At 42.8% G+C, this 10782-nt stretch overlaps 1 protein-coding gene across 1 annotated transcript in view; it reads right to left on the bottom strand.

Moving 5' to 3' along the window:
* Nucleotides 1-10537, bottom strand: part of LOC103374348 (complement C1q tumor necrosis factor-related protein 1-like) — a 20853-nt gene extending 10316 nt beyond the window's left edge. The window contains exons 1-2 of the mRNA XM_008304426.1: nt 10378-10537; nt 1796-1988 (exon numbers count right to left, since the gene is read on the bottom strand). Coding sequence (XP_008302648.1) covers nt 1796-1976 — 181 coding nt within the window. The 5' untranslated portion in view covers nt 1977-1988; nt 10378-10537. The remainder of the gene's footprint in view (nt 1-1795; nt 1989-10377) is intronic.
* Nucleotides 10538-10782: the final 245 nt, after the last annotated feature.

The following is a 10782-nucleotide window of genomic DNA, read 5'->3' on the forward strand; positions in this document are numbered from 1 at the left end:
CAGAAGGCGGTAAATGTGGGCGGGCAGAGAGGGCCGCCTCTCAATCCGTCTGACCAATCGCTGCTCCTATGGCTCCGCCCCCCTCCGACGATTTTTGCGTCACTGGCTCCAAAAATCTAAGATGTCAACCAGGAAGTAGCAAAACCCTGGCTTCACTTTCTCAGTGCACAAGCTAGCAGGCTACGTCCATCTTTTATACAGTCTATGATGTAAATAGGGCTGCACCGTAGCGACGACCGGATTGGTTGATCAGCGGAAGTTCCGGTCTTAAATACAGAGGGAGGACGTCGCCAGTGGTGCAGAGAGAGGTTCAGATGGGCGGAGCCATTCCTCACCGTCATGCCAACCGGCACAGCACCACGTCATCGTTGTATTGTCTACTCTGTAAATAGAGCGAGCTGCTACCTTTTTGTTTGAACCCATTTTTTCTCCTGTTTATGTTTGATAGCGAGGCCAGACTTTTTGTGTTGACTTTTAATACTTTTATGTTGACAGGCAAGTTGAATTCTCCCCTAGTTTAGTGTCGTTTTGGTTATTTTCGGTAGAGCTCATTCTTATTTTAAGTTAATCATTCCCTTTGTTGTAAACCTCACATTTATTATAAATAAATTATTATTTGTCCTGGTAAAACTGCTGTGGTGTGACTGCTTGGGACCGGAGAAAGACGGCGCATTCATGCTGCGTTCAGGTGCCCCTAGACTGGGCGTAGCATTCTCCCAAGTATTTTTTTTATTTATATATTCATAATTTTAATACAACTAGGATGTGTATTTGACTTATAATATTAGGTTCTGACTATTCTACATTTAAGTTGACTGCACTTGAACAAATTAAGTTTCTCTGCTGTCAGTAACTTAAACCATTTGAGGCCAACACCTGACGCAAATGATTCAAGTTCAATCAACATTTACAGTTTAGGTCCATTCCTGGTAAAGTCCCAAATTTTGAACACATAAAGATCTCCAGTAGCAAAGGCTAGAGTTGAAAAACAAGCTTGTTTAGGACTTATTAACTTTCACACATGCTGTGCCTCTAAACCATGTTGACACAGACACAGTGACATGCTTCTTTTACAGACTGCAAACAGATAAAATGGTTCCGTTGTGCTTTTTGCCTGGTTTGTAGATAGATTTTTTTTTTTAGGAGCAAAATGTCTCTCTTCCTTAATTTAATTTCTCTGCCTCCTGGCTTCCATACATTCACATGCAGATAAGAATTTTCTATGACAGATGCTGTCAAAAGCTATTAAAGTTGCTCGTATTTGGCTGTCTGGTTCCTTCACGAAATGCTGAAGAGAGGCTGATTTTTAAAGTGGTTCCAGGTTGCTTCTCTCGGTGAAGTATCTAATTTACTTTTCAAAGACAGTCTCTGTCTCTTTTTTTCTTCTTTTTTTTTTTGTCTCAATTCCACTTAAGCATCAATGCATGGTTACACTTCACCAGCACTGTTCCATTATAGCGTACGTGATTACCCTTCTCATTAAGGACTACCTCTGTCAGACAGACATCTCAAAAACCAGAAGCGGTAATTAATGTAAAAAAGAAAAAAAAGAGGAGGGGAAAGAGCAATCCTGGAAGGTTTCAGAGAATTAAAAAGCAACTTTCCTGCAAACTCGGTATTATTTGGTAAAAACACTGTACCTGTCAAATGTACAAACAAGTCTCAAAGCCTGATTTCTCATGTTCATTCTGACAAGAAGAGCTGCACACCGGAGCGGCTAATTTACACCTGAAGTGCTGCTTCTTCAACTTGAACGCAGTTTGGAGTCGACAGGAGCTAATCTAGGTTCTGGTACCTTTGAGGATGGTCATGTTGATGACGGTTCGGACTTCGGGCATTTGATACTGAGCCGTGGCTGCTGAAGGCTCTGGATGGTCGCAGCATCGTCTGCAGAGCCTGGACGGTGCTTTTGAGGGGGAGGGCACGCAGCAAACCAAAGGCAGGAGCAAAAGCAGCCTCAAACACACCGTCGTCATGGCTGTCACAACCTGAGGGTGGAAGAAAAACAAGGTGAGGAGAGTGAAGAAAAGTTACAGCTATAGTGAATGTTTGTTGAACTGCATGTCCGTAAACAGTGAAGGTTGATTATAGATCTGTGTGCTCTCTTCTGAAAAGTCCACCAGTGAAAAACCATCAACCCAAAACCAACATTTCTGGCCAGTTTTAATGGTTGCTGGTGTACTATATTTTTCACATTCCTGTGGATAACTCTCCAAAATATTCCTTTTGACAATAACAACATCTTCTCAAGAGTTGAAAACACTGACAGTAATCATCAGGTTTTGCAAAAACTTTCAGGATGAACCAGAAACTCTTCAGCATCAAGAAATATATGGAAAATGTTGAACCTCACAGATGCACAGGGAGGAATGGTTCATTTCACTTCCAAGGGCACAGGGAAAAAAAAAAAGGTCGGAGCCGCAGATTGTCTCGTTACTGTGGAGCTATCATGTGGGATCCAGAGGTTTTGGATTGAGAAAAAAAAAGAAAAAGCTCTGGAGACAAAGTGCACACTGACGAAGAGAAAGGAGGGAATTATGTAGCCATATGTACACACACATGCATCCGGACTCAAGTGCACGTGGAAACAAAAGCAGAAAATTCTGATATGCTTTCACCCCGACACACAGACACAATGCATCAGTTTCTCTTTTCCGCTGCTCTCTGAATTGTGTACATATTAGACGCCAGCAAAAAAATGAACACAACTTGACCTCAACAATACTAAAATTTGACACAGATTGACAAAAAATAATATTCACCCAGTGTCTGTGTGACAGTAACACTAACACTGAACATATGGTACTCAGTCGCTGCTTTCACCCAGAGTGCCTTATGGTAAACTGAGTACATATGTTTCTAGGACGGATGATCCAGGGCAGCTGGACCCTCCAGCCAAGGAAATGTTCCTCTAACCACCGTGTCACACGAGGCAAGAATGTGGCATGAAAGCCAGCTGCTTCAAAAAATATACACGAGGTTCTGTTTTTTTTGCTTTCCTCCAAGCATCCTCACAATCCTCGATGTACAGACTTTAATGTTATATGATGTGGAGGACACATGAAGCTGTGTTACCACAAGGAAACTACTTGCCTCTACTTGCACAGTCAACTTAAAAGGTGATAATATGTCAGCACATTTTACTATGTAGCCCTGCCAAAGAAAGAGTCAATGCCGTTTTAATGTATATTTAAAGATGCCATCAGTGGTCCACATTGAGAACAGATTCTTCTTTGGGACCTTTCATTTCTCCTGAATCAGTTGAGATTAAAAAAGCTGACATTTACTGTTGATAAAAGTTGTTGGTGAGACATCACGTTAGCCATATTTTTTTCAATAAAGTATTTTTATGTGCACTTTTATGAGAGGTTCACGTAAAGGGAAAAAATTTGACAAAACTTTCTACATTTTGCAAAAAAAGTTTAAACGCTTGCTGCAAGTGATTTTCCAACCAAAGTCTCAGTGCAGTCAAGTGGCTATTGGCGATCACATGCTCGAAACCGTTGACTCCTTTTGTTATCTTGGAGACAATTTATGTGCTGGAGCCATAGACTGCATAAAAGATGGACGTAGCTACCGTGACGTCACCCGTTGGTTTCTGCACTGAGAAAATGAAGCCAGGGTTTTGCTACTTCCTGGTTGACATCTTGGATTTTTGGAGCCAGTGACGCAAAAATCGTGGGAGGGGGGCGGAGCCATCGGAGCAGTGATTGGTCAGACGGATTGAGAGGCGGGCCCTCTCAGCCCGCCCACATTTACCGCCTTCTGCTCGCTTCGTCTGTATGGTCGCTGCCGACTGTCAATCAAGCCAGCCACACCCCTTGCCCCGCAAAATGTTGACGATTTTTTAAAAATTCAGTATTGATTTATTTTCAGATTGGCCACCTGATCTCTGGATTTCACTATGAAAACTAATAAGAAAAAAATCCTGAGCTGTAGGAATGCGGTATTTGGTGATCTGTGATCACTTCTTTTCCAATTCAAGTCTATGGGAGCCAGGGCTTTTTGGAGCCAGCAGCTAGTGGACGTAGGTTTTGACACTTCCGGGTTGGCTTCATTTTTCAGGGCCGGTTGCTACGTCCATCTTTTATACAGTCTAGTGCTGGCGGCGGCTGTGATCTCGCCACTATCACTAGAACCAGATCGGACTGGAAGAAATTCAAAGAACTGTTGCCTCTCCTGTCATCAAGGTCCGTATCACCCGATGTCCGTGGCCACGTATACAACACTTATATCCGAAGCACCATGCTGTATGGCTGCGAGTGATGGCCTCTAAGGAAAGAAGATCTAAGTCGCCTGGAGCGCCATGGAGAGATCCATGCTGAGATGGATGGACCACATCAAGCCCGATGCGCACATCTGCTCATGAGCTTCGTATAAAATTAGGCCTCGTTGATCTTCACACAGAGATCCGGTACCGCCGTCTAAGATGGTTCGGACTTGTCCACCGTAGTACTCAGTTCATCAACAAAATCAGGAACTTGTATGTCGCCGTAAAAAGAAAGAGAGGGAGACCCAGGAAAACATGGGAGGAGCTGCTGTCAGGGGACCTTAGCGGATTGGGGGCTAGCCCCTGATGATGCCCTCGATAGGGGTAAATGGCGAATGGAATGGCGAAGCAACCGCGCATCATCTGACACACTGCTAGTGTCCCAACAGACGTTAACGGGATAAGTAAGGAAGTGAAGCTAATGAGCTTCATGGTAGATGGAAACACCTATTTTGAATAAGTTCTGACAAAGCAAACATTTAACTTGCATGACTGATGAGCTGCTACCTCATCTTTTGTTATCTTCGACTCATTGAGGTAACAAAGTGAGTTGTACGCTCATTTTCTCACAGACCTCTATAAAATCAGACTTCTTCTTTTTGCGATCAGAGAAGTCACCCCCCTAGTGGCCGTTGGAAAGTATGTATTCTAGAGGCACTTCTGCGTTGGTTTTTACTTTTTAAATCTAAGCTTTGTTTCCAGCTTCTTCTACTCCTTTTATTAAAGCCACTATTGCCTATACTGCCACCTTGTGACGACACTAGACGGCAGCCCCGAGCTTCTGTATCATGTTATTTGTATGAGCAAACAGTTTCCTTTTTACACATCCTGTAAAGACACATATTAGCACGTTGGGTTTCTGAATACCTGACGAGTAAATTCAATATTCTTTCCTTTTATCTTTATTTTTCCTGACAGAAATGTGGGTCTTTAGTTTATCTGTTGTTTAGCGCCGGCCAGGTCGTCTACAGTGGCTTCATCAGAGTGCATTCGGTGAACTGAGCTGTCTCCTGATGTGGTAAACAAAGCTGATAAGAGCGGAATTTGTAGACGACACAATCACACTGTCTGTGCTGTACTCTCCGTATTGTTCTTATTGTTCGCTGTCTGTCTCACTATTTCTCAGTTTCCATATTTCTATCTGTCTTCCTTCATCTGTTCTGTCTCCATCTCTTTCTTGCCACCCATCTCTACTTTTTCTGCTGTGAAAACAACAATCCTCTGAAAAGCACGAGAGAAAAACAAGAACAAGAGGAAAAAACGAAAGGAAACCAAATAAACAGGGAGGAGACAGATGAGAGAAATACCAGAGAGACTCCCCGGGGTTTTTACAGTGATGGATGAACGTTAACAGGATTTGTGATGATGGATGGAGCACAACTGTGAGAAAATGAAATGACTGGAGGTCTGCCTCAACATTTTTATCTGACTACTGATGGCAAAATAGAACAATAACAATCCAAAGCAGTCATTATCTGAATCTGCTTCATCGCTGCAGCCAGTCAGACGTCAGAGGACACATCTCGGCTCATTTCCGCAACATGTTTGAAAAAATTTGCTCAGATTTATCATATTCATTTCAGTCACTGACTTGACCTCACGCCCCTGGGTAAGTAGCACTGACGGCAACAGTCCCTTCGAAAACTACCCAAACAAAATCTGCATTTTTGTTGTAAGAGGAAAAAAAAACACACACAAGCAGGATGTTGGTGCAGCTTGGAAGTGCTTACACTGGAACATTGAGCTCGTGTGGAAAATCCAAGCGATTATTTGGATTTTTTTTCTTGGAGAGCTGTCAGCTGTGGATTCACTGCACTGACACTAACAATTAGATTTGGGGGGGAGGCTTTAAAGTTTCCCACATGCTACTGTATATTTGTTCTGTAGCTACCACAGTTTTCCCCCAGCAGACAGTTTGTGTTTACAGGAAATCCTTCTCGCTTGAACGCAGCATACAGCGAAAGGGAAACAGAACGGCATCCATGTGCAGCAAATCATCCAGAAAATTACCTCTGTTCTCCTGACAAGCAGTTCTTGGCTAATTCACCTGGACTACTTTCTGTCTGCTGTAAGATGTAGACAGCGATTCACAAATAAGCTGGTGGAAGAAGTAAACTGGAATCAGAACCGTCCGACATCGACCCCTTGGTGGCACGAAGCATTTTTTTAAAAAAATGCTGATAGGAGCAACTTGTCACAGTATAACCTTTGGTCTGTGGTGGCAGCGCTGAGCACGACACTCAGTGGTAATCAGTGAAATGAACTAATTATGCATCATCTTGGATTCTGCAGATTTTGGGTTTCACACTTTGGTACCTCTACAGTACAGCAGCAAAAGCCTGAAAATTATACAACACATTTTTATTTTTAAAAATTCTGCGCTACTAAAATATTAAATGTCTGTTGAGACAAGTGCAACACAGTTATCCATCCATTATCTATACACCACTTAATCCTCACTAGGGTCATGGGGGGCTGGAGTCTATCCCAGCTGACTCAAGGTGAAGGCAGAGGACACCTGGACAGGTAACCAGTCTATCACAGGGCTACACTTAGAGACAGACAACCAAGCACACTCACATTCACACCTACAGACAATTTAGAATCACCAATTAACCTCAACATGTTTTTGGACCTCGTGGGAGGAAGCCGGAGAACCCGGAGAGAACCCACGCTGCACGGGGAGAACATGGAGCAGAAAGATCCCAGGTGTCCTCACCGGGATGTGAACCGGCGACCTTCTTCCTGCGAGGCAACGATGCTAACCACCGCTCCACCTTGCAGCCTCAACATATTTATAATTAACCTACATTACCATTAAAGCCTGCAATGCAATTTCAGCTTTAAAAAATGCATACAATAAATGTGTTCTGTTGTTGTTTTGCCGAGCACTGATAGATCTCGTGTGGTTTCCAAGTGTTTCCACACATCGCCAGTAGATCACCCTCATCCAATCCACCATTGTTGTCATAATAGTGAATCAGTCTTGTAGCTCCTGTGTCATGCACACTTGCCATCGTGTGACTGACTCTAAGCTGAGCTCAGCGCAGCATGCTGCTCACTGGTTAACAGTAGGTTAAGGTTTCCTGGTAGAAATCAGGGTTGTGAAACTTGGTTACATATCACATTCAAAGCATTTACTCTCTGTATGACTCCATGCACCAAACTATTACATTTGCACCATGATGGTTTGGGACAAATGCACAAAGTGTTACACACCTTCTTATTATAATGGAGTTGATTGCATCCCATCAGATGAAGTCACATTTTTAACTGACAGAGATTGTTGGTGTGTCTGTTGATTACTTTGGTCCATATTAAGTATTTCAACAACTATTAAATGTACAACAGACTGAGGAAATCATAAAGGATCCTCTGATTTTTCATCTATAGCACCAGCAGGTTAACCTTTTCATGCTTTTAGTGAAATAATATGAGTTTAATTAATTATTTGAGGGCCATGAAATGTAGCATTGATACCCATGGTAATCCGAGAATGAATCCCAGCTGGCTGTAGACGCTTGTTCAAGTAGAATTTAAATCTTAATAAAAGCTCCATCTGTCCCCAACAAGTTGTTTTAGAGATTTTAAGACAGTTAATGTTATGAATCCAAATTATGAGCAACAAAGGACTACAGCGTGATGATCCTGTGCACGCTTTTATTTACTGACAAGAATTAAAATGCAGCAAAAATTGAAGGGGATTAAATAGAAAGAGAGATTTTGTAAGATTTATAGCAAACATACAGTCTGCTGACACACTGTGTTCTTAAATGTATCTTATAATTACATTTATAACACAGCATGCCCACATATCACTGATGCTGTAGTTCATTTGGAAAAGCATCTGCTTTGCATTAACACCGATAAAAGCCTCTGCAACAAACAGAGGAGACTAAACTAGGACTGGACTGGGTCCTGGTGTTGGGGTATTGCTGAGTGGGGTGGCAGACTGCTGCACAAGCTGCTCAGCATCGAGGAGCTTAAGGTCACAGCTGAGACAAAAAGGTAAAACAACAAACCCCTACAAAGTCAAGTGTTGTGTCCAAGGACGAGTGTTTTCAGGGTCTGCTGGGGAAACCACTACTATGCCAATGATGCATATTACATTTCATCAACTATCATCTCAATAACAGACAAATAATTTATGCATCATAATCTCGAATAAACCAATTCATTGTTGCGTAACAGGCAACCAAAACAAACACATTTAATCCAGCTATAGAGCACAAATGTTTGCATGCCAAAATATAATAACTCACTAGTTTGGAGGGCAATCCTTGATAAAATTCCAAAAAACCAAAATGAAAGACAGAGCTTGTTAATGTCGACAAGTCCTCTCCACTGTCTCCTCGTGTTTCTGGTGTCACTAGAAGTCGAGGTCAGTGAACTCGGAGCAGCTCCCTCAGGGCTGGACTCTCATGCAGCTGGAGCCTGGATGGAAATGGATCACACCAAAGTCAACTGTGTCAAGAGACGTCCATATCTCTGACAAGAGAATGCTGATTTATTCATTCTCATCCGGAGCCAGGAGTGATTGTCTTTTAAAGGCTCCTTTGAAAATCAAGTTTGTACCTTATTAAAATGTCAGTATAGTGTTCATCACGTGAAGATGTAGCATGATTGAACAAAAGCCGTGTAGTGTGCTGACGCCAATCTCAAACACATAGAATTATACACAACAAACCAAAGAACCAATCCTGTCAACTTCCAGTGGAGCTTTCAGTAGAGAAGTTTAATAGCGATTAAACAGACTCGTAGGTGAGCTGGTGTGCTCGAGCTGCAGGCAGTGATGTGGGGTCTGCAGAGGAAGTGGCATGGACTTCATAGAGTTAAGTCATTTTAAAGAAGGAGGCCTTAGACTTCTAAAAATGCTAATTTGATTTTAAAGGTTGAACCAACAACCAGAAGGCGTATTCAAACATATTCAAACATATTTAAGCTTCACCCTGCAAGTTAAATGATTGGTTCTTCAGGTTTGTTACATATAAAACCCCATAAATCTCAACCTATGCTTTTGTGGCTGCTTACTTCTCTCACAATATGCCACCTAGCGAATAAAAAAAAACACCATATAGACATGCTGATAAGGTAAAAACTCTATTTTAAAGGGAATCTTTAAATGCAGTCACCCTGGACGAAGGCCTTATCAGCATCCTATTGTCAGAGACGTCTCTGCTCTGCGTCCAGACCACAGCTGCATCAGAGTCCAGCCCTGAGGGAGCCGCTGGGAGTTCACTGACCTCAATTCTATTAAAGTTCCCTCAAGTTTTTAGAGGTCACATCACCCGAGAGGAAGAACGCCTCCATCGCTTGACTGAGTTGTTTTTATTGAGCTTAAGGAAGTATAACTTTTTCTTGCTGCCAATGGGAACAAACCAATAAAAGCTGATAAAAGTTATGCAACCACATTTTGGTGTATTAAATGATTGGTAAGAAAAACACACACACACACACACACACCTACACACACACACACACATTTGAGTTACAGAACTAAATGAATGCGTTACATCACAACTTCATCATCCACCCTCCTCCTCCTCCTCCTCCTCCACCACCTCCTCCTTCCAGGTTACCAGGACCCCCCTCCAACATGTGTGCACCGTGCAACATGACCACAAACTCAACACACACACACACACACACACCGCCTGATAGCGACACCGACCGCAACACACACACACACACACACACACACACACACACACACACACATGCATAATGAAATCATTTACGGAGCCACGTCTACAGCGCCAGAGCATCAGTTTGGCATGCAGCTGCAGTCCGGATAAACCACACACACACACACACACTTACACACTTACACAAGTCAGAACACACGCACAAAAGTCGCGATGTTACTGCAGGTTTAACTTTTCATTAAAAAAAAAAAAGGAAAAGGAAAAAGAAGCTGCTGCTGCTGAGTTGGCGATTTGGGAATAACTTCTCCAATCCTGCTGCACGTCTCTGCAAGCACGCAAACGCGCCGCCGGCTGTTTCTTCTTCTTCTTTCTTTTTTTTTTTTTAAAGCCTGAGGATTATTATTATGCAGAGTCGTGTCATAAAGTCGCTCGTGTCAGAGTGTCTTGGTCGCTTTTCCTTACCTGGTGGAAGTTTCACCGCAGCCGAGGAGGGAAGAGAGAAAAAAAAAAACACAAGACAGCCTGCCGGTATCAGATTGAGAGGAGGAACTACTGAGAAGAAACCTCTCTCACCCTCTCCTCTCCCTCTCTCTCCTTCTCCCTCCCTCTCAGTCTGCACAGAACACACACCTTTACTCCCTCCCTCATCAAACATCAAAAAGTCAGTCTTCCCTCCCTTCCTCCTCCCTTAAACTCCATCACTGTTGCTTCAAACTGCTGCACTTGGTCCAAAAGTTTTTCGCTAAAAGTGGCATGGCAGGAACTGTCACCACCCAAAACAGAAATATAGGTCATTTCTTCTCCCCCCTCCACACTTTTTTTCTGAGCCCATGACTCACATTCTGGACTCCGGCAAAGTCGTTTTAT

Source organism: Stegastes partitus, unplaced genomic scaffold (genome assembly GCF_000690725.1).
Source record: "Stegastes partitus isolate 25-593 unplaced genomic scaffold, Stegastes_partitus-1.0.2 Scaffold2217, whole genome shotgun sequence".
NCBI lineage: Eukaryota > Metazoa > Chordata > Actinopteri > Pomacentridae > Stegastes > Stegastes partitus.